Source organism: Heptranchias perlo, chromosome 23 (assembly GCF_035084215.1).
Source record: "Heptranchias perlo isolate sHepPer1 chromosome 23, sHepPer1.hap1, whole genome shotgun sequence".
NCBI classification, from domain to species: Eukaryota; Metazoa; Chordata; class Chondrichthyes; order Hexanchiformes; family Hexanchidae; genus Heptranchias; species Heptranchias perlo.
In genome coordinates this window covers 11,031,972-11,056,861 of record NC_090347.1, presented here as the reverse complement: position 1 = coordinate 11,056,861, position 24,890 = coordinate 11,031,972, and the positions used below count along the sequence as shown (strand labels likewise).

General features: G+C 42.7%; 1 protein-coding gene and 1 long non-coding RNA gene across 2 annotated transcripts in view; one reads left to right on the top strand and one right to left on the bottom strand.

Annotated features, from left to right (window-relative positions):
• Position 1: 1 nt before the first annotated feature.
• Positions 2 to 24,890, top strand: part of LOC137341093 (uncharacterized) — a 39,682-nt gene continuing 14,793 nt past the window's right edge. The window contains exon 1 of the long non-coding RNA XR_010966958.1: positions 2 to 38. This is a non-coding gene — a long non-coding RNA (uncharacterized lncRNA). The remainder of the gene's footprint in view (positions 39 to 24,890) is intronic.
• The window catches only part of afmid (arylformamidase), a 51,070-nt gene continuing 38,471 nt past the window's right edge, over positions 12,292 to 24,890 (bottom strand). The window contains exons 10-12 of the mRNA XM_068004006.1: positions 22,038 to 22,173; positions 14,162 to 14,266; positions 12,292 to 12,684 (exon numbers count right to left, since the gene is read on the bottom strand). Of these exons, the coding sequence (XP_067860107.1) occupies positions 12,658 to 12,684; positions 14,162 to 14,266; positions 22,038 to 22,173 (268 nt within the window). The 3' untranslated portion in view covers positions 12,292 to 12,657. The remainder of the gene's footprint in view (positions 12,685 to 14,161; positions 14,267 to 22,037; positions 22,174 to 24,890) is intronic.

Sequence of the window (24,890 nt, the reverse complement as noted above, 5' to 3'; positions counted from 1 at the left end):
TCACGTGGTGAAACAACTCTGTAATGGCGGGTCGGAAGGTAATGACAGATGATGAATCTTTGAGTAAAACCGCGAAAAGAAAGACACCGGGTTGCCCCAGTGTCAAGAACCCCCCAAAAACTTACCAATTTTTTTTGTGGGCCACATCCAATTTTACTCAAATTAAACCAAAATCCCATTGTCCTGATGGACTATGCACTCCAGCCTCTACGGTACCCACTGGCCGTGGAAAGCCTCAAACGTACCATTAGACACTGCATGCTCCTTCTCCAGGACCACTTGGGCACGGAGAATGCAGCGGAAGAGAGGCAGACAGTCGGAGCAACCGCCCCCACGGGCTGCGTCAAGCCTGGACCCTGTAGGTGATAACCTTGGCCAGGCCATGGGAGGTCATTTGGTCCATGTAAGGATTAACTTGCATTTATATAGCACTTTTAATGTCCTAAAGGATGCTCCAAAGTATTTCTGAAGTGTGGTCACTGTTTTGTAGGTAAACCTGGCAGCCAAATTGTGCACAAGTAAGTCCCACACAGCAATGACCACTTAACCTTTATGTGGAGATGGCGGTGATGGACTGGGGTTGACAATTGTAAACAATTTTACAACACCAAGTTATAGTCCAGCAATTTTATTTTAAATTCACAAGCTTTCGGAGGCTACCTCCTTCCTCAGGTGAACGATGTGGAAATGATTTTCGAGGATTTCATTTCCACATCGTTCACCTGAGGAAGGAGGTAGCCTCCGAAAGCTTGTGAATTTAAAATAAAATTGCTGGACTATAACTTGGTGTTGTAAAATTGTTTACACTTAACCTTTGGTCGTGTTGGTTGAGGACTAAATGTTGTCCAGGTCATTAAGAGAACTCTCTGCACTTTGAATAGTGCCATGGGAAGTTTTACATTCACCTGGATAGGGCTTTAGCTTAATGTCTTATCTAAAATATGGTATCTCTGACAATTAGGGTTGCCAACTCTGGTTCAACATATTCCTGGAGGTTTCATCATATGACCTCCTGCCTCGAACTGCCCGCCCAATCAAACTGCCTTTTTTCTCCATCGCCAGTATTTTTGCAACTAATAAACAAATGTGTTCAATGAAAGTGATAAAAACATCACAATTTTGTTTTTTGTTAAGCCCCTTTAAACCCAATTTTGTTTTTCACCCTGGTTACTTGCTTCAGTGTCCAGGAGATTAATCTTCTGACCATGTGATGACTGATCACATGACATCTGCAAATGTTATTGCATTTAAGAACATAAGAACATAAGAAATTGAAGCAGGAGTAGGCCAATCGGCCCCTCGAGCCTGCTCCGCCATTCAATAAGATCATGGCTGATCTGATCCCAACCACAAATCTAAAGAACACAAGAAGTCGGAGCAGGACCCGGCCACATAGCCCCTGGGCCCTCTCCGCCACCCACAGGGCATTGACCGATCCGAACTCAGCTTCATGTCCAATTTCCTGCCCGCTCCCCATAACCCCTAATTCCCTTTACTTCTAGGAAACTGTCTATTTCTGTTTTAAATTTATCTAATGATGTAGCTTCCACAGCTTCCTGGGGCAGCAAATTCCACAGACCTACCACCCTCTGAGTGAAGAAGTTTCTCCTCATCTCAGTTTTGAAAGAGCAGCCCCTTATTCTAAGATTATGCCCCCTAGTTCTAGTTTCACCCATCTTTGGGAACATCCTTACCGCATCCACCCGATCAAGACCCTTCACAATCTTATATGTTTCAATAAGATCGCCTCTCATTCTTCTGAACTCCAATGAGTAGAGTCCCAATCTACTCAACCTCTCCTCATATGTCCGCCCCCTCATCCCCGGGATTAACCGAGTGAACCTTCTTTGTACTGCCTCGAGAGCAAGTATGTCTTTTCTTAAGTATGGAGACCAAAACTGTATGCAGTATTCCAGGTGCGGTCTCACCAATACCTTATATAACTGCAGCAATACCTCCTTGTTTTTATATTCTATCCCCCTAGCAATAAAAGCCAACATTCCGTTGGCTTTCTTGATCACCTGCTGCACCTGCATACCAACTTTTTGATTTTCTTGCACTAGGACCCCCAGATCCCTTTGTACTGCAGTACTTTCCAGTCTCTCGCCATTAAGAAAATAACTTGCTCTCTGATTTTTCCTGCCAAAGTGCATAACCTCACATTTTCCAATATTATATTGCATCTGCCAAATCTCCGCCCACTCACCCAGCCTGTCTATATCCCCTTGCAGGTTTTTTATGTCCTCCTCACTCTCTACTTTCCCTCCCATCTTTGTATCATCTGCAAATTTTGATATGTTGCACTCGGTCCCCTCCTCCAAATCGTTAATATAGATTGTAAAGAGTTGGGGACCCAGCACCGACCCCTGTGGAACACCACTGGTTACTGGTTGCCAGTCCGAAAATGAACCATTTATCCCAACTCTCTGCTTCCTGTTCGATAACCAATCCTCCACCCATGCCAGAATATTACCCCCAATCCCGTGATTTTTTATCTTAAGTAATAATCTTTTATGTGGCACCTTGTCGAATGCCTTCTGGAAGTCTAAATACACTACGTCCACTGGTTCCCCTTTATCCACCCTATACGTTATATCCTCGAAGAACTCAAGCAAATTTGTCAGACATGACTTCCCCTTCATAAAGCCATGCTGACTTTGTCCTATTAAATTATGCTTATCTAAATGTTCCGTTACTGTCTCCTTAATAATAGACTCCAAAATTTTACCCACCACAGATGTTAAGCTAACTGGCCTATAATTTCCAGCCTTCTGCCTACTACCCTTTTTAAATAACGGTGTTACATTAGCAGTTTTCCAATCTGCCGGGACCTCTCCTGAGTCCAGGGAATTTTGGAAAACTATCACCAAAGCATCCATAATCCCTACTGCCACTTCCCTCAAGACCCTAGGATGGAAGCCATCAGGTCCAGGGCATTTATCCGCCTTGAGTACCATTATTTTACTGAGTACCATCTCTTGAGTGATTTTAATCGTATTTAGCTCCTCCCCCCCGAGAGTCCCCTGTTTGTCCAGTGTTGGGATATTCTTAGTGTCCTCTACTGTAAAGACTGAAACAAAATATTTGTTCAGCATTTTTGCCATCTCCATGTTTCCCACCATTAATTTCCCGGTCTCATCCTCTAAGGGACCTATGTTTGCCTTAGCCACCCTTTTTCTTTTTATATAACTATAGAAACTCTTGCTATCTGTTTTTATATTTTTTGCTAATTTCTTTTCATAATCTAACTTCCCTTTCTTAATCAATCCTTTAGTTACTTTTTGCTGTCTTTTGAAGAATTCCCAATCTTCTATCCTCCCACTAAGTTTGGCTACCTTATATGTCCTTGTTTTTAGTCGGATGCTATCCTTGATTTCTTTACTTAGCCACGGGTGGCTGTCATTCCTTTTACACTCTTTTTTCCTCAGTGGAATATATTTATTTTGAAAGTTGTAAAATAACTCCCTAAATGAACACCACTGCTCATGTACCGTCTTACCCTTTAATCTATTTTCCCAGTCCACTTTAATCAATTCCGCTCTCATACCATCATAGTCTCCTTTATTCAAGCTCAGTACGCTTGTTTGAGAATCAACCTTCTCACCCTCTAATTGGATATGGAATTCAACCATGTTGTGGTCGCTCGTTCCAAGGGGATCCTTAACTAGGACATTATTAATTAATCCTGACTCATTACACAGGACCAGGTCCAAGGTTGCCTGCCCCCTTGTAGGATCAGTTACATACTGCTCAAGAAATCCATCCCTGATGCACTCAATGAACTCGTCCTCAAGGCTGCTCTGCCCAATTTGATTTGTCCAGTTAATATGATAATTAAAATCCCCCATAATTATGGCTGTTCCCTTATTACATGCCCCGACTATCTCCTGATTAATACTTCTTCCAGCAGAGTTGCAACTATTAGGAGGCCTATATACTACGCCCACTAATGTTTTTTTTCCCTTATTATTCCTTATCTCCACCCAAACTGTTTCATTATCTTGATGCTTTGTCCCAATATCATTTCTCTGTATTACAGTGATTCCTTCCTTTATTAACATAGCCACCCCACCTCCCCTTCCTTCCTGCCTGTCCTTCCTGATTGTTAAATACCCTGGCATATTTAATTCCCAGTCGTTGTCACCCTGCAGCCATGTTTCTGTAATGGCCACAAGATCATACCCATACGTAGTTATTTGTGCCGTTAACTCGTCCATTTTATTACGAATGCTACGTGCATTCAGATAAAGAACTTTCAAATCTGTTTTGTGACGCTTAGTTCCTGCTTTCTCCTTTTTTAACACTTTACCTATTACTCCATACCTTCTGTCCCTTCCTGTTACGCTTTCCTCTCTCTCCCTGCTCAGGTTCCCAACCCCCTGCCACTTTAGTTTAAACCCTCCCCAACAGCACTAGCAAACACTCCTCCTAGGACAGCGGTCCCGGCCCTGCCCAGGTGCAGACCGTCCGGTTTGTACTGGTCCCACCTCCCCCAGAACCGTTTCCAGTGTCCCAGGAATTTGAATCCCTCCCCCTTGCACCATTCCTCTAGCCACGTATTCATTTGAAATATCCTCCTATTTCTACTCTGACTAGCACGTGGCACTGGCAGCAATCCTGAGATTACTACCTTTGAGGTCCTATTTTTTAATTTACCTCCTAACTCCCTATATTCTGCTTTTAGGACCTCATCCCCTTTTTTACCTATATCGTTGGTGCCTATGTGCACCACGACAGCTGGCTGTTCGCCCTCCCCCTCCAAAATGTTCTGTAGCCGCTCCGAGACATCCTTGATCCTTGCACCAGGGAGGCAACACACCATCCTGGAGTCTCGGTTGCGGCCGCAGAAACGCCTGTCTATTCCCCTTACAATTGAGTCCCCTATCACTATAGCTCTGCCACTCTTTTTCCTCCCAGCCTGTGCAGCAGAGCTACCCGTGGTGCCAGGAAGTTGGCTGCTGCTGCCTTCCCCTGATAAGTCATCCCCCCCAACAGCATCCAAAGTGGCATATCTGTTTGAGAGGGGGATGGACACAGGGGACCTTATAATGGTTAGGTTCCCTTTAGTTAAGTATCTTTGCTGGTGGTTTGGTGCCAACAGCTGTTATGCAAGAAGTTCCATGAACCAGGAGGCCATCCATGAGCAGGCAAAAAAGGGAAACTGAGAGTGGGTGATTCGCAGACGAGAAACCAGGAGTGAGAGGAACTTTGATTCCACCAGTAACTAATAGTAACTCACTGAAATTGCACTGATAACTAATAGTAATACTGGTAACACTTAGAGTCCCCTCATAACAATAACTCACTAATAGTTTATATATAACTGGTAGTAATAGGTGTTGCACTCCGATATTCTACCTGGTAACTAGTAGTAATCATATAACCCACTTATATTCCTGAGCTGAGCTTCCGACTCCATATCCTCTCTATCACCAAAACTGCCTATTTCCAGCTCCATAATATTGCCCGTCTCCACCTCTGACTCAGCCCATCTGCTGCTGAAACCCCCATCCATGCTTTTGTTACCACCAGACTTGACTTCCAATGCTCTCCTGGCCAGCCTCCCATCTTCCACGCTCCGTAAACTTGAGTTCATCCAAAACTCTACTGCCCATATCCTGACTCGCACCAAGTCCCGTTCACCCATCACCCCTTGTTTGCTGACCTACATTGGCTTCCGGTCCGGCAGTGCTTCAATTTAAAATCCTCATCCTGGTGTTCGAATCCCACCATTAGCAGCCTACCTTCAGCCATCTAGGCCCCCATGTTCTGGAAATCCCTCCCTAAACCCCCCACCTCTCCTCCTTTAACACCCTCCTTAAAATCTACCTCGTTTTACCAAGCTTTTGGTGATTCCTCCTAATATCTCCACCTTTGGTTCGTAGTCCATTTTATCTGATTACGCCTCTGTGAAACACCATGGGACATTTTTCCATGTTAAAGCTGCTATATAAGTGCAACTCGTTGTTGTTAATGGCTGTAATGAGCAAATACAATGCAACAAAACTGGCCAGAAATGCTTCTTGATCTCTGTGGCTGGGTAAATGCGAAGTGGAGACATCATGGCCCAAAGATAAGGCTCAATACCAAGTCCTGAGGAAATTCACAACAACATATGAAACATGGAATGCTGTAAGCACAGAACATGTACACTAGATAACATTATGTAATCATCTTCACACACAAATTGTCTTTGTTTCAATAACCAGATGGAATAATACAGAAAGAATACCTTTATTATGGTAAATTCAATTCTGCATTCAATAAACTCACAGAATTCCACAGTACCAGAGTTAATTTAGCACTGATCAAAAGTGAGAAATATTTCTTGTGAACCAATGGAGCATGTACTTGGTTTGATTGAAGAGAAGAATTAATTGCCTTAAAGTCAGTCATGTACATAAATTACATAACCTTGGCTTGCAGGAGCACATCATATTTTGATCTTCCCCCTCTTTTACACCTCACAAGTAATAGTAAGTTTTCTTTTGTTAAGAATAACAAATCCAAAGCACCTTCTTTGCCGGAAGCTGGAATATTACCAGACATTCCCAGGATGACTTGTGGTGCCACAGTATGGAATTGAGGTTTTGTCAATATCAGCGTACCACTCATCTCACTTTTCTTTTAGTCCTCAGCCACCAATCTTGGTCATGCTGATGCAGAACGGCTTGAGAAAAGCGCTTTGTGCTTGGGCTGGCATCAGTCTTTGCAGCATCTAAATTATCTGAACACCACCAGCAGACACTACATAACATTCTTCATGTACCTATATGTCAGACGTCTATGTTTTATACTAACAACATTCAGAACTCCATGTTTCAACAAAAAAATCCATGTTTTCCAGATAACCTGTCAGATGAATTGAAGGGCTAGATTTAGTCAGATTTGTATAAAAGCGCAAAATCCAGCTCCACTTGCTCTTTCCTGCAAACCAGTTGCACATTTAGGGAAGATGCTAGGAATGTGGCTGCATCCCTTTGGTAATTGTGTTAGTTTGACAGCACCAACTGTGTGAGTGGAGCCAGTTACTGAATTAAAGACAGCACTGCTGAGAGGTGGAAGGATAGGCCACAGTCATATCAACACAGGCCAACACACACTAGGCTCTCTCTTTAGATACATTACTGCTTTTGCACAGGCATGTGGGTCTGTCAATGTCCGTGGTGAGGCTTGGACGACCTGGTCCCAACACTGCTTGTATTAGAGTTTGTTAGCACCTAAAGCCAGTTGGGTTTACGTTGTAAAAGGTGTGTGTTGTAAAAAGTTTCAGTTAATAAATTAACTTGGTGCATCTAAGATTAAATTTCCAATGGAAGTAACTGGACCCTGTAAAGTTGTATGGCAATCTGTAATTCTTCTTGGATACATTTTTTTAAGCTGGAAAGGCAAAATCAAATGAGACTCCCAAATGGTGGAAAACACAGCAAATAAAATGTCAAAATTCAAAACATTCAGGGGCCAAAGTACATCTAATACCTTCAAAGTTCATATTTCCCTTCACAATTATACAATTCCATTATTCCTGCAAAATATTCTTTTATGCACTTTAGTGTATTTTTTCCTGCAGTTTTAGTGATGGAACATTGAGTATGCCTACAGCTTAGGTCACAGAAAGTCCATGCCCCACGGCACTTCTAACAAATTATGGTCCTATATTCAGGGCCATTTTTGAGTTGTCAGCCTTTTGGGGACAATGTCAGCTTTTGCTAACTTAAAGATTGGCTTGAATGCTTCAATCTGTTGCAAACGATGATAAAATATGAATATGGAAGTTTGTGGCAATGGGGCAGCTTTGGAGTTGTAATGCTCAGTGCCACGTAATTGGAGGAAGCAGGTTCAATCTTTTACTGTCAACTCTTGATCATCCTTGACAGACCATTGCTCATCACATTTGGTAAAAATTGATCAAATATTTTTGTCTTTGAGATGATTAATCAGCATGTAAACACAAAGTTTACTGGCGCACGATCTGACACATTCGTGGTTATTAGCACGCTTGCTTTTAACTCTTGTGAAAGTGTAAAATGATTGAGATGGCATATCACTTCGTTGAGAGAAGTACTAAACTACAGGCTGAAGTGGTTTCTAATTTAAGCTTCTATAGATTAAACTCTGGGTCTGTTCTCCACACTCCCCCCAGTAAGCACTCAGAAGCTCAGCAAAGATATTCTAATGTGCTTTCCTGACCAACCCATGGAATACGAAAAGCTTAAATGAGCATTACAACTCCAAAGCTGCCCCATTGCCACAAACTTCCATATTCATATTTTATCATCGTTTGCAACAGATTGAAGCATTCAAGCCAATCTTTAAGTTAGCAATAGCTGACATTGTCCCCATATGGGGCACACAATGGAGGCATTGCAACTGATTCAACATGGCTTGAGCCAGAGAGGGACAATTGTGCCAGGATTTCTGATCACTATCATGTGACCTCTGCTGGAACGTGCTTGTTATTGGATGACAGTGACATGGATTGGTTTTCAGTTGCATCACACACACCATATATTGTCCAAGAAATACATTCCCTCAAAATACCTCTCACTGAGCATGAATGAAATTAGAACATAAGAAATAGGAGCAGGAGTAGGCCATACGGCCCCTTGAGCCTGCTCCGCCAATCAATTAGATCATGGCTGATCTTCAACTCAACTCCACTTTCCTGCCCGATCTGCATATCCCTTGATTCCTGTAGATTCCAAAAATCTATCCATCTTAGCCTTGAATATATTTAACGACTCAGCATCCACAGCCCCCTGGGGTAGAGAATGCCAAAGATTCACAACCCTCTGTTTGAGGAAATTCCTTCTCATCTCAGTCATAAATGGCCTACCCCTTATCCTGCGACTATGCCCTCTAGTTCTACACTCTCCAGACAGGTGAAACAACCTCTCAGCATCTACCTGTCAAGCCCCCTCAGAATCTTATATGTTTGAATGAGATCACCTCTTATTCTTCTAAACTCCAGAGAATATAGCCCCATTCTACTCAACCTCTCTTCATAGGACAACCCTCTCATCCCAGGAATTAATCTAGTGAACCTCCGTTGCACCGCCTCTAAGGCGAGTATATCCTTGCTTGGATAAGGAGGACCAAAACTGTATGCAGTACTCCAGGTGAGGTCTCACCAAAGCCCTGAACAATTGTAGTAAGACTTCCTTTTCCGGGCAGTGACTAGTGGGGTACCGCAGGGCTCAGTGCTTGGGCCCCAGCTATTCACAATATATATCAATGATTTGGATGAGGGAACTAAATGTAGCATTTCCAAGTTTGCGGACGACACAAAGCTGGGGTGGAATATGAGCTGTGAGGAGGATGCAAAGAGGCTCCAATATGATTTAGACAAGTTGGGTGAGTGGGCAAGAACATGGCAGATGCAGTATAACGTGGATAAATGTGAGGTTATCCACTTTGGTTGTAAAAACTGAAAGGCAGATTATTAGCTGAATGGTGATAGATTGAGAAAAGGAGCGGTGCAACGAGACCTGGGTGTCCTTGTACACCAGTCGTTGAAAGCGAGCATTCAAGTACAGCAAGCAGTTAGGAAGGTGAATGGTATGTTGGCCTTCGTTGCAAGAGGATTTGAGTACAGCAGCAGGGATGTCTTACTGCAGTTATACAGGGCCTTGGTGAGACCACATTTGGAGTATTGTGTGCAGTTTTGGTCTCCTTATCTGAGGAAGGATGTCCTTGCCATGGAGGGAGTGCAACGAAGGTTTACCAGACTGATTCCTGGGATGGCAGGACTGACGTATGAGGAGAGATTGGGTCGACAAGGCCTATATTCACTAGAGTTTAGAAAAATTAGCCATGATGTGGAGATGCAGGTGATGGACTGGGGTGGACAAATGCAAGGAGTCGCACAACACCAGGTTATAGTCCAACAGCTTTATTTGAAATCACAAGCTTTTGGAGCTTTGCTCCTTCGTCAGGTGAGTGAAGAGTTGCATAAAGGCACAGCATATATAGTCAGAGAACAATGCCTGGTGATTACAGATAATCTTTCTAACTGCCCTTTATCACACCTCGGCAGAGAGATAATCACAGCAATCAAAGGAGTGAATGGTGTTCAGACAGGTTAGTCAGGGAAACATTACATCCAAGAAGACTGAGGTGGGGTCACAAGGGGTCAAATCAGAAAGACAGAGAGAGAGAGAGAGACCAGAAAGACAGAGAGAGAGAGAACGACCAGTTGTATTAAAAACAGATAACTTTTTTTCGCTGGAAATCACAGCAGGTCCGGCCGCATCTGTGTATGGAGAACAAACCAACTACGACTTGAGTCTGGATGACTCTACGTCAGGTGGGGTTACATGTAGCGTGACATGAACCCAAGATCCTGGTTGAGGCCGTCCTCATGGGTGCGGAACTTGGTTATCAATTTCTGCTCGACGATTTTGCGTTGTCGTGTGTCTCGAAGGCCGCCTTGGAGAACACTTACCTGAAGATCGGTGGCTGAATGTCCTTGACTGCTGAAGCGTTCCCCGACTGGGAGGGAACCCTCCTGTCTGGCGATTGTTGTGCGGTGTCCGTTCATCTGTTGTCGCAGCGTCTGCATGGTCTCGCCGATGTACCATGCTCCGGGGCATCCTTTCCTGCAACGTATGAGGTAGACAACGTTGGCCGAGTCACAGGAGTATGAACCATGTACCTGGTGGTTGGTGTCCTCTCATGTGATGGTGGTATCTGTGTTGATGATCTGGCATGTCTTGCAGAGGTTGCCGTGGCAGGGTTGTGTGGTGTCGTGGACGCTGTTCTCCTGAAAGCTGGGTAATTTGCTGCGAACGATGGTCTGTTTGAGGTTAGGTGGCTGTTTGAAGGCGAGTAGTGGAGGCGTGGGGATGGCCTTAGCGAGGTGTTCGTCATCATCGATGACATGTTGAAGGCTGCGAAGAACATGGCGTAGTTTCTCCGCTCCGGGGAAGTACTGGACGACGAAGGGTACTCTGTTGGTCGTGTCCCGTGTTTGTCTTCTGAGGAGGTCTATGCGATTTTCCGACGGGCCACAATTTTTTTGGTCGTCTTTTGCTAGTTTCTAAAACTCTCCCAATCCTCAGGCTTACTACTACTCTTGGCAGCATTGTAGGCCCCTTCTTTTAATCTAATACTATCCTTAACTTCTTTAGTTAGCCACGGGTAGATCACTTTTCCCGTGGAGTTTTTATTTCTCAATGGAATGTATATTTGTTGAGAATATTGAAATATTTCTTTAAATGTTTTCCATTGCTTTTCAACCGTCATACCCTTTAATTTAATTTTCCAATCTACCGTAGCCAACTCATACCTATGTAATTGGCTTTATTTAAATTTAAGACTCTAGTTTCGGACTTAAGTACGTCACTCTTAAACTCAATGTGAAATTCTATCATATTATGATCACTCTTCCCCAGAATAGTGGAATTTATTTGTACTTGTTTAGTCTGGGCATCTGCCACTTGGGATACTATTCAAATGGGCATATATTAATTCCACAATTCCTCACTTTACTGTGAGATTTTTTTGGGAGAGTCGGGGGTGGGGGGGGGGGGGGAAGGATCGGGGTCGGGAGTCCGCAAACAAGGGAGGTCTGCAATCGGGGGTCAGGTGTCTGCGATCGTTGGGGTGGGGGGGTGGTTGGTGCAGGTAGGCTTGTTGGGCCTGGGGGAAGCACTCCTGCTCCTCCAGGCCCACAAGCTGTGCCTTTTTAGGCACCTACCTGTTAGCCTTGGGCCTTCTCACTTCCTTTCACGAGGCGTAAAACAGAAGACCCGGGAATCCCGGCCCCCTGGGTTTGAAATCAGGAATTGGAGAAAAATGGAGGCCTGAAGCCTCCTTCAAAGGTTTTAAGGCCCGACCCGCCTCCTGGGAGCGGGTTGATCGCCCGTCCCTCTTCCCACCCCGGTGAAAACCAGAAATGGGCGGGTTGGTGGCGGGTCTAAAATGGTGGCAATTTTCAATGCCTCCCCGCCCCCAACCCACCCGTTTATTACTTTGAAAATTGAGCCTCATGTCTCTAACGGCTATTAGATCAAACCCATTTATCTCTATTTGCAACTAATTTATCTATCTTGATACAAATGCTCCATGCATTCAGATAAACAGCCTTTAATTTTGATTTTCTACCATATTTTCCTGCTTTGACCTTACTTGTTGATGCTTTATTATTGGTAAACTCTCTGTCCCTTCCTGCCACACTCTGCTTATCTTTACCCAAATCACTACACTGCTCTGTTGCCTTGACTTTTCTCAATAGATTTCTAAATTTCCCCTCATCTGACCCCTTCGCCCCCCCCCCTTTTTAGTTTAAAGCCTAATTGAAGCTCAAAGATATTTATTTGTACTTGCTTAGTCTGGGCAGATGCCACTTGGGACACTATTCAAATGGACATGTATTCCAGAGAGCAAGTGCACATATTAATTCCACAAGCTTTTTATTTTAGAGATTAGACTCAAAAATGTTTTATACACAGTATTACTGCAATAAGAAAGCTTCCTGAGTATTATGTAATATTTAATTAGTGGTTAATTATTTACTGTCAAAATACTTTGTTAGAAATATGAAAGTATTTTGCCATAACTACAAACAGATGATTGGCTGGATCTAAGAATATTTGCAATTATTCCTGTAGCAATGTAGTAGCAATTATTGTTTGCTTTTCTGCAGAGACATGGTCATTATATAGTCATTATTTTCAGCAGTACCTAAAAGAAGCAAACATACAGCAACGTTAGATTCATATTTTTAACTAATCTACAAGGTCTCTCGATTATAACAAAATTAAAACCTGTTGAATGAAACAGTTCTTGTATTCATCACAATTCTTTAGAAATACCTATTTATATTATAATAGATAATATAGCATAAGAGCCCCTATTTTCCGATCCCAGTCAATACGGTTTTCCGGGTATGCTGGACTGGAAACCAGATGTGAAAGAAGTTCAGGGCCTCAAAAGAAGTACGAAGACATGTTTTTTTTTATTCGTTCATGGGATGTAGGCATCGCTGGCGAGGCCAGCATTTATTGCCCATCCTTAATTGCCCTTGAGAAGGTGGTGGTGAGCCGCCTTCTTGAATATCTGCAGTCCGTGTGGTGAAGGTTCTCCCACAGTGCTATTAGGTAGGGAGTTCCAGGATTTTGACCAAGCGACAGTGAAGAAATGGCGATATATTTCCAAGTCGGGATGGTGTGTGACTTGGAGGGGAACGTGCAGGTGGTGTTGTTCCCATGTGCCTGCTGCCCTTGTCCTTCTAGGTGGTAGAGGTCGCGGGTTTGGGAGGTGCTGTCGAAGAAGCCTTGGCGTTGTGTTGGTATCTTTGTAGACATTCCTATTAGCGCTTCATATAAGGCATGATCCCAATGTAATGATCATTATTTGCACACCTCAGGGAGATTACTTATAAACTAGCACATAGTATTATTTCTTTTTGCAGCACACCTGCATTTCACAGAAGCTGCATGGCACATTGGCAGTAGGGGCTAATAGTTCCATGTACAGAGCTCTTGGCAGCTCAACCACAAAACAGTCATATCCAGAAAACTATTATGAACTTGTGGAAATAGTTAGGACCAGAGAGGAAAGCAGCCAAGGCAGAGTGGTGCTGTTTTGTCTATTCACCTCTTTCTAACATCTTCATATAGGCCAAGGCTGTCTGTGCCATTGAGAGAAAACTAGGACAAGAGGTGAGTCAGCAATACTAAATCAGCTCACTGTCTTTGGGGAAATGGCACTCGCCCTATGTGGACAGGAATCTGTCGAAGTCATTGGCAGTTTGAGGTCATTGTGCTATCACCCAGCAAGTATCTTCCATGTGCTAAAATCTGGCATTTTGAGGGAAATTGTTCAAGAACAATTCAGTTGGAACAATTGACTTGGAAATGAAAATCAGTAGAGATGTATAGCGTGTGGCTGAATCGAAAGTCAAAAGTACCTCCATTGAGTTTATACTGGGGCTTTATATGTCTGCAGGAGTTACGACTGAATGTTCTTTTATTACCCTATGGTCTATCCTTTAGCCTCACAACATTCCATGAGTTCTGTGAGGTGGGTAGAAGTGTCTCATTTCTACTGGCACCTCGTTCCAAAATGGCTCAGCTGAGATTGGAAATTCACCAAGTGGGAATTAGTCCAGTGAGACAAAGGACTACAAGAAACACACAGAACCCTGAAAAATCTTTACCTGTGTAAGGATGTAGTTCTCTTCCACCAGTTTTTCTATGATATCAAAATGATCCGTATTTGGTACATCTTGAAAACAGGCATTCAACCCAGCAGCCTTAACAGCCTGCAATTAAATACAATTTCAAAAGAACAGTACAAGTAAAGCCCCAATACTTCATTCCTTATAATAAAATCATTAACAATACTTCTACTGATAAAGTCTTCACATTCAAATGACTGACAGACACCTCAGAATGGTAGTGTAAGGGGAATCCTCACAGTCTTACAGCTTAATGGGCTTTATCTAAATTGAATTGGTGTCAGTCTTCTTGCAGAAAGCGTAAATAGAACACTGGGGGAGGATTTAAACTAGTAAGGTAGAAAGGGGAAAAGACCTAAATAAAACAGACCAAAAAGGAAGGAATTTAAGAACATCAATGGCTGAAAGATCATGTTTTGAAGGATTGCTTAACTGGTTAGGATGCAAATATACCAATGCTAGAAGCATTCGTAATAGACCAAATCAGAGTATAAACTTACACGCCAACCTAGAAAGGTAGGAAAAGCTGACCAGCTTCTCCAACTGGAGTGATCCATTATAGTCCCACTGTCCTGCCCCTTCTCCATACCCTTTCATATTATTCCTTTTTAGACTTATCTAATTCCCTTTTAAATAACGTGTATATAAACTGAAAATGCAGTGGGACGCAAGCTCGTCATAACTTAAAATGCAGTTATACTCAACATTTCAAACTTGTGCGGTGGGGGTTCGTTAAAAACATTGCAGGAATTTTCCCAATTTCTTTCAGATTGTTAAAATGGTTGTTACAGTTCTTCCCTCCTTCAACCCCCACTTCACACTAGCATCCTTCACCTACTTATCTCCCCAGTTCATGCTGTACTTTTCTCCCTCTATCCCATCAGTGCAGACTCGCAGTCCTCTCTTCCCCCTCCCAGTTTATGCTGGCACTCTTCTCCTTTCCCTTCCCCCCCCCCATCTCATGCTGACAATATTTTCCCCCTTCCCAGAGTTCATATTGGCAGTCTTTTTCCTTTCCTTCAACTCACACTGGCACTCTCCTCTCTCCCTTTCCAGTTCACCTGGCACCCTTCCCCCCCATCACTGATCCCTGCCCTACCTGTTGCTGGTGCTGATGTGGGAAATTCAATTCTGTTGTTGGTAGGAGTTCCTGATCTCATAAAAATATCACAAGAATTCACACCCCAAGGTTCAGGTAGGAGCCAGGAGCAGTGCAGAGCAGCAAAACTGCAAGCAGTGCTGGCATGTGGAGAAAGGCGCAGAAATGCTGACTGTCCATGAGACTGGATTGATGGGATTAGATTGATAACGAGAAAGACAAGGAAGTAGTACAGGAAAGTGGTGGGGGTAATGATAAACAGAGTGTGTCAGGAAGGAACAGAGCGTACAAACCTAAGAGTGCACTAGCAAATGGGGCCGGGGTAGGAAAGAATGGTAAAAAGACAAAATTAAAGGTTCTTTATCTGAATGCACGCAGCATTCGTAATAAGATAGATGAATTGATGGCACAAATAGAAACAAATGGGTATGATCTCGTGGCCATTGCAGAGACGTGGTTGCAGGGTGACCAAGGTTGGGAGCTAAATATTCAGGGTTATTTAACATTTTGGAAGGATAGGAAAAAAGGTAAAGGTGGTGGGGTAGCTCTGTTAATAAAGGATGAAATTGGTTTAATAGTGAGAAATGATCTTGGCTCAGAAGATCAAGATGTCGAATCAATTTGGGTGGAGGTAAGAAATAGCAAGGGAAAGAAATCACTGGTGGGAGCAGTATATAAGCCCCCTAACAGTAGCTACACTGTAGGGCAAAATATAAATCAGGAAATAAGGGGGGCTTGTAAAAAAAGTAATACAATAATCATGGGCGATTTTAACTTTCACATGGATTGGACAAATCAAATTGGCAAAAATAGCCCTGAGGAGGAGTTCATAGAGTGTATTAGGGACTGTTTCTTAGACCAATATGTCGGGGAACCAACCAGGGAACAGGCCATTTTGGATCTGGTAATGGGTAACGAAACAGGATTAATTAATAATCTCAAAGTAAAGGATCCTTTGGGAAGCAGTGATCATAACATGATAGAATTTCACATCCAGTTTGAGAGCGAGGATCTTGGATCTGAAACTACTGTATTAAACTTAAATAAGGGCAATTATAAAGGAATGAGGGAAGAATTGGCTAAAGTGGACTGGATAAACAGATTAGATGATATGGTGGATAAGCAGTGGCAAACATTTAAAAAGATATTTTATGACTCACAAGAGGAAAGACTCCACAAAAAGGGTGAACCAACCATGGCCAACTAAGGAAGTCAAGGGATGGTATCAGGTTAAAAGAAAAAGCATACAACATGGCAAAGATTACTGGTTAGCCCGAAGATTGGGAAAACTTTAAAAACCAGCAAAGGATGACTAAAAGAATAATAAAGAGGAGGAAAATAAATTATGAGTGTAAACTAGCAAGAAATATAAAAACTGACAGTAAAAGCTTCTACAAGTAGCTAAAGTAAATATTGGTCCCTTAGAGGATGAGACTGGGGAAATAATAATGGAAAACAAGGAAATGGCAGAGGAATTGAACAGATATTTTGTATCTGTCTTCACAGTAGAAGACACTAATAATATACCAATAACAGTAGAAAATCAAGGGGCAAAGGTGGGGGAGGAACTAAAAACAATCACTATCACTAGAGAAAAAGTACTAGGTAAACTAATGGGTCTAAAGGCTGACAAATCCCCTGGACCTGATGGCTTGCATCCGAGGGTCTTAAAGGAAGTGGCTACAGAGATAATGGATGCATTGGTTGTAATCTTCCAGAATTCACTAGATTCTGGAAAGGTCCCAGCAGATTGGAAAACCGCAAACGTAACACCCCTATTCAAGAAGGGAGTGAGATAGAAAGCAGGTAACTATAGACCAGATAGCCTAACATCTGTCATTGGGAAAATGCTAGAATCCATTATTAAGGAAGTAGTAGCAGGACATTTGGAGACTCATAATACAATCAAGGAGAGTCAACATGGTTTTATGAAGGGGAAATCATGTCTGACAAATTTATTAGAGTTTTTTGAGGAAGTAAAGAGCAGGGTGGATAAAGGGGAACCAATGGAGGCAGTACATTTGGATTTCCAAAAGGTACTCGATAAGGTGCCACATAAAAGATTACTGCACAAGATAAGAGCTCATGGTGTTGGGGGTAATAAATTGGCATGGATAGAGGATTGGCTAACTAACAGAAAACAAAGAGTCGGGATAAAAGGGTCATTTTCAAAATGGCAATCTGTAACTAGTGGGGTGCCGCAGGGATCAGTGCTGGGGCCTCAACTATTTACAATATATATCAGTGACTTGGATGAAGGAACAGAGTGTCTTGTGGCCAAATTTGATGATGATACAAAGATCGGTGGAAAAGCAAGTTGCGATGAGGACACAAAGTGTCTGCAAAGGGATATTGACAGGTTAAGCGAATGGGCAAAAATTTGGCAGATGGAATATAATGTGGGAAAATGTGAAGTCATCCACTTTGGGAGGAAAAATAAAGAAGCAAAATATTATTTGAATGGAGAAATACTACAAAATGCTGCAATACAGAGGGATCTGGGTGTCCTCGTACATGAAATACAAAAAGTCAACATACAGGTGCAGCAGGTAATCCGGAAGGCAAACAGAATATTGGCCTTTATTTCTAGGGGGATGGAGTATAAAAGCAGAGAAGTCATGCTACAACTGTACAGGGTGCTGGTGAGACCACACCTGGAGTATTGCGTACAGTTCTGGTGCCCTTATTTAAGGAAGGACGTATTTGCATTGGAGGCAGTTCAGAGAAGGTTCACTAGGTTGATTCCGGGTATGGAAGGGTTGTCTTATGAGGAAAGATTGAACAGGTTGGGTCTATACTCATTGGAGTTTAGAAGAATGAGAGGAGATCTTATTGAAACATACAAGATTCTGAGGGGACTCGATTGGGTAGATGCTGAGAGGATGTTACCCCTCATGGGGGAATCTAAAACTAGGGGGCATAGTCTCAGAATAAGGGGTCGCCTGTTTAAGACGGAAATGAGGAGGAATTTCTTCTCCCAGAGGGTTGTGAATCTTTGGAATTCTTCACCCCAAAAAGCTGTGGAGGCTGAGTCATTGAATACATTCAAGGCTGAGTTAGACAAATTTTTGATCAGCAAGGGAGTCAAAGGATATGGGGAAAGAGCAGGAAAGTGGAGTCGAGGTAAAAATCAGATCAGCCATGATCTCATTAAATGGCGGAGCAGGCTCGAGGGGCTGAATGGCCTACTTCTGCTCCTGTCTCTTATGATCTCTTATGGTCTTATGGCAAGCTGGAACTCATTTTGTATCTGGCCATTTGGGGATGTAATTGGTTACCTGACTTTGGTGATTAGTAGAAGGGAACATCATAGGTCAGATGAAAGTTCTTTCCTGTTCTCTGTGTACCACTGCTGGGATGGCTCTTTCGAAGTGAAAAAAATGTATTGTGTGTGGAATAGAGTGGGGGAATAAAGTGTATCCAGAATGAAGTATTCAACCCACAGTTCTAATATTTTTGTGGAACTCTTACCAAAGTAACAGGATTGCAAGTAGCAACATTAGAAATATAGATAAACTTATTTTTAAGTAATAATGTATGATATATAGCGCTACATTTTTATAGGGTGAGATTCTAGAAGTTATCATCCAAAACATCCAAACTCTGACAGCAATACAGAGAAGGACCGTGAGGCTTATTTCTAGTGTTAGAGGACAGTTATGAGGAAAGATTAGAAACATTTGAACTCCTCAGCCTTGAAATGAAGAAAATGAGAAGGGTATAGGATATGTTAAGATATTAAATGGAATAGGAATGGTTACTTCAAAACACTGTTTCAACGTAAATCACAACTGCAGGACAAGAGCACATAGCTGGAAATAGGAAAAGACAAGCTCAGATCTTTTGTCAGAAGCTCTTCTGCACACACTGATTAATACCTAGAATAGTCTTCTGGACCCAGTAGTGGAGGCACAAACTCTGGAATAATGCGAGAAGCAGTTGGATGCTGAGATAGGAGAGACCATAAATTTCTACAGAAGGATGAGCTGGACTATCCTCCCCCAATCTGTAGTTATCTTTGTGACTCTCTCAGGGAAGACCAGACCCCCTTTTCTTACCAAGTTCAAATGGATATATTAAATAAAACAACAGTAGATCATCAATCACTATATCCAGGCCACGTGCCTATTTCAGAATGGAAATCCACAGTTCGTTTAATTAGCCCGATTTTATTGGGGTATTCTCCTCGTACAGCTGACTAAGGCAACTTGAATCAAATAAGTTCCAATTCTAAGAGAAAAGGAAGATAAACGCTTCAAACTCAGTCTAATTATATTTGATAGGTTGCCTTCCAAACTAGGAGCAATATTTCTTCATCCTGAGAGGAGAAACTTGGCGAAAGAGAAAAAAAAACTCAAAAAACTCATCTTATTTGTCATTTCCTCATCTGCCAATGGTTTGGGCAGTAGCCAGTAGTCTTTGGAAAAGCCATTAGTTTCTTTACCCCAAACAGTATTCTGATATATCTTATTTCTTAACATTTACCTTTTTCTAAGCCATTACAATAAGATTTGACTTTGCACCAATGACTCTCCATGCATCAAGTTTCTGATTTTGGCCATGCTGTCTAGGAACCACAGAAGTCAAATCAGAGAAAGTCAACGGTCAGGCCATTCTCACCATGGTCTAAAGGTAGGCAACAAGTCATCTGCTTGCCTTCAAGGTTGGAAGAGGAGTGTGGGAAAAGAAGAATTACAGAGAGGAAAAATAAGGGTTTTTTTCCCAAGGGAGTATAAAATTGTTGGATTATTTTAAATGCAGACCACTGACCACTTGTAAAATTCCAGCTGCAAAAGTATGTGTGTGTTCACCAGTACCTTTACTAAAATAACATTCCATATGGACCATCTGAGTCTACTAGCCCCTCTTACTGTTTTAATTCATAGTTAGCCATATTATTACAAGACCCCTCTTAAGGTTCTAGTTTCTGGTTTAAAGCGGTTAATGTTTTATTAAAAGAGAAAAGATTTTTCAATAAAAATGAAAAGCTCTTCCAATACCAGAATGATGGTACCCCTGTAACCTGAAAATCTAGAAAGCCATGCTTCAGGCTTACATCTGGACTGGTTTAAATGGTGCAATTTTGTACGTTTTAAGAGAAAAACTGCTCTGTAAAAATGTTAGATTTTAGAGGGAAAAGATAAAGCAACCAGTTTTTAACATCGCTGCAGGGCCCATAATGGGAGTGGGGGCACTTGGGTCTGTAGCAAAGTATTTTTGATTGGCACTCTATTTTGAGTATTTTATTGCAGAGGGTTGAATTGCTGTTAGACTAGATTGTAGACAATGGAGGTGTAAAAGTACTGGCACAAATTCTGAAATGAGTGGCAGCTTTTTTTGTGCTAGTATTAACATGGCATAGGAAAAAATACATGATTATTTATCACATTTCAGAGCTATCCAATCTTGCAGTGGGGGCCTCTAACAGGCTAATACTTCATTGCAGTATTGAGTGAGTGCTGCACTCAGAGGTGCTGTCTTTTGGATGAGATGTTAAGCCGAGGCCCTCGCTGCCCTCTCAAGTGGACATAATAGATCCCATGGCACTATTCAAAGAAAAGCAGGGGAATTCTCCCGGTGTCCTGGTCAACATTTATCCCTCAACCAACATCACTAAAAACAGATTAGCTGTCCATTATCTCGTTACTGTTTGCGGGATCTTGTGTGCAATCTGGCTACTACATTTCTCCACATTACTACACTTCAAAAAGTACTTCATTGGCTGTGAAGCACTTTGGGACATCCTGAGGCCATGAAAGGCTGGTTCATTCTTTCTTTCTTTAAACTAGTGTCCAAATGGAAGAGATAGGGAAGCTTTTAAATTTCCTTTCCCAGAGTTCATTATTCATAAATTGTTTTTTCTTACCATTTAGTACAGTAAACAGATCAGGACCACAGCTGTTTATCAAAATTCAAATTTCTTGGGTAGACACCCATCCAATTCCTAGTACAAAGTATAAAACTGCCCTTAATTGGGCCGTATACTCAGGGAGACTATAGGATGGCTCGTTTTGGAAATGGTAAAATGTCCACAGGTGCGGTAGGGATTGTTCTTCTAAGGCTGGAGTTGACATCCATTTTAATGTGCTTCTAACTCTACTGCATCTGATCTGGGAGACTTGATGCTGACCTGAATACCTAAAATATGAATGTGTTCCATTTCCCAGTGCTAACGCTTTTGATGAGCACAACAACAAAACAAAATCTTTACTATGCATGCCAACAAAACTTCTCTTTATCTTAATATGGAAGGACAGACAACTATTTGGGGAGGGCAGGGCAGATAGAGTGAGCACTGATATCTTTTCTTGCCCCTTTTCTGTATATTATATGGATGGTTGTTAGAATCAGGCCTTATCTGTGAACGAAAGCTGGGCCCCATTTCCAAAAGCTGTGAGGCTTGCTGTAAGTTCATTATATGAGACGGTATGTTCTCAAGAAGCTATTTATAAGTTTACATTCAGAATCCTCAGAGAAGCCCAAGAATTCATTCATTTCGCCCAGCTGCTTTTCTAAAATGTTAAATAAAGTTTCCAGACAAAAGTTAAACATTTGACTTAGTTTCAGTTCTGCTAGGATTTGCTTGTTGGAAAAATAAATACCATTTGGATTAGTCCACCATACCTATAAACTTCTACTTAGGGTTGTTGAGTTGTTCAAAATCTGCCTGAACAATACATCCAATGAGATGAGAAAACAGGGCTAACAGAAGTGAAACAAATTAAGAACTCAGAAAATATAAAAGGAAACATGAACCTGGTAATACTCTTGAGATTGTTTCCTAAATTCAACCGAATCATGCTGTGCCACAGCAACCACAATCTGACAGTTCCTAGGCAGCCGCATCGTGGTCTTCATAAACTGCATCGGACTGTTTCGAAGAGCATCGCCTCTGTCAAACCATAAGGAGCTATTAACTTCACAGCAGTGTGACCAAAAAAAATTGTGAGCATCATCAAATTTCAGTCTGCCAGTAACAGGTTAACAATTTTGTTAAAATGATAATCACAGGAATTTCATCCAAACATATAAATAAATAAATTAAAAATAACTGGTGGACTAATTTCTACCGAAGTAAATTGCTAATACAAGACTTCTAACATTTCCTTTTTAATTGCTGTTGTAGTTCTAATCTTATATGAAAGTGTTATCGCTTAAAGGCAACTGAACCCTCAGTAAGGAATCTTACAACATCAGGTTATAGTCCCAACAATTTTATTTTAAAATCACAAGCTTTCGGAGATTATCTCCTTCGTCACGTGAGTAGTGAATGAGAGGTTCTCAAATCGCATATCTTATATTAGGCTGGGACACCATCACACCAATCAAAGGTGTCGTTGGTGTTCAGACAGGTTAGCCACGGAAAACAGTAGGTCCCAGTATGCTGAATACACATTGTGTCAAATTACACAGACAGAGAGAAAGAGACCCGAAAGGCAGAGAGAGAGAGAGAGAAAATTTCCAGTTGTATTAAAAACAGATAACTTTTTTTTCCCTTGCTGGTGGGGGTTACGTGTAGCGTGACATGAACCCAAGATCCCAGTTGAGGCCATCCTCATGGGTGCGGAACTTGGCTATCAATTTCTGCTCGACGATTTTGCGTTGTCGTGTGTCTCGAAGGCCGCCTTGGAGAACACTTACCCGAAGATCGGTGGCTGAATGTCCTTGACTGCTAAAGTGTTCTCCGACTGGGAGGGAACCCTCCTGTCTGGCGATTGTTGCGCGGTGTCCGTTCATCCGTTGTCGCAGTGTCTGCATGGTCTCGCCATTGTACCATGCTCCGAGGCATCCTTTGCTGCAACGTATGAGGTAGACAACGTTGGCCGAGTCACAGGAGTATGAACCATGTACCTGGTGGGTGGTGTCCTCTCGTGTGATGGTGGTATCTGTGTCGATGATCTGACATGTCTTGCAGAGGTTGCCGTGGCAGGGTTGTGTGGTGTCGTGGACGCTGTTCTCCTGAAAGCTGGGTAATTTGCTGCGAACGATGGTCTGTTTGAGGTTGAGTGGCTGTTTGAAGGCGAGTAGTGGAGGCGTGGGGATGGCCTTAGCGAGGTGCTCGTCGTCATCGATGACATGTTGAAGGCTGCGGAGAACATGGCGTAGTTTCTCCGCTCCGGGGAAGTACTAGACGACGAAGGGTACTCTGTTGTTTGCGTCCCGTGTTTGTCTTCTGAGGAGGTCTATGCGATTCTTCGCTGTGGCCCGTCGGAACTGTCGATCGACAAGTCGAGCGTCATATCCCGTTCTTACGAGGGCGTCTTTCAGCGTCTGTAGGTGTCCATCGCATTCCTCCTCATCTGAGCAGATCCTGTGTATTCGTAGGGCCTGTCCATAGGGAATGGCCTCTTTGACGTGGTTAGGGTGGAAGCTGGAAAAGTGGAGCATCGTGAGGTTGTCCGTGGGCTTGCGGTAGAGTGAGGTGCTGAGGTGCCCGTCTTTGATGGAGATTTGTGTGTCCAAGAAAGAAACCGATTCTGAGGAGTAGTCCATGGTGAGTTTGATGGTGGGATGGAACTTGTTGATGTTATCGTGTAGTCTCTTCAGTGATTCTTCGCCGTGGGTCCATAGGAAGAAAATGTCATCGATGTAAGGCCACACTTGGAATACTGTGTACAGTTCTGGTCACCCTATTATAGAAAGGATATTAAAACTAGAAAGAGTGCAGAAAAGATTTACTAGGATGCTACCAGGACTTGATGGTTTGACTTATAGGGAGAGGTTGGATAGACTGAGACTTTTTTCCCTGGAGAGTAGGAGGTTTAGGGGTGATCTTATAGAAGTCTATAAAATAATGAGGGGCATAGATAAGGTAGATAGTCAAAATCTTTTCCCAAAGGTAGGGGAATCTATAACGAGGGGGCATAGATTTAAGGTGAGAGGGGAGAGATACAAAAGGGTCCAGAGGGGCAATTTTTTCACTCAAAGGGTGGTGAGTGTCTGGAACGAGCTGCCAGAGGCAGTAGTAGAGGCGGGTACAATTTTGTCTTTTAAAAAGCATTTGGACAGTTACATGGGTAAGATGGGTATAGAGGGATATGGGCCAAGTGCAGGCAATTGGGACTAGCTTAGTGGTATAAACTGGGCGACATGGACATGTTGGGCCGAAGGGCCTGTTTCCATGTTGTAAACTTCTATGATTCTATGATTATATGATGTATCTGGTGTATAGCGTTGGTTGGAGGTCCTGTGCAGTGAAGAAGTCGTGCTCGAACATGTGCCTGAAAATGTTGGCGTATTGGGGTGCGAATTTGGTCCCCATGGCTGTTCCGTGTGTTTGGGTAATGAACTGGTTATCGAAGGTGAAGACATTGTGATCCAGGATGAAGCGGATTAGTTGTAGGATGGCGTCTGGAGATTGGCTGTTGTTGGTGTTGAGTACTGAGGCTGTTGCAGCGATGCCGTCATTGTGGGGGATACTGGTGTCGAGTGCCGAGACGTCCATCGTGGTGAGAAGTGTTCCTGGTTCAACTGGTCCATGGGTGCTGAGTTTTTGTAGGAAGTCTGTAGTGTCGCGACAGAAGCTGGGGGTCCCCTGTACGATGGGTTTCAGGATGCCCTCGACGTATCCAGAGAGGTTCTCACACAGGGTTCCGTTGCCTGATACGA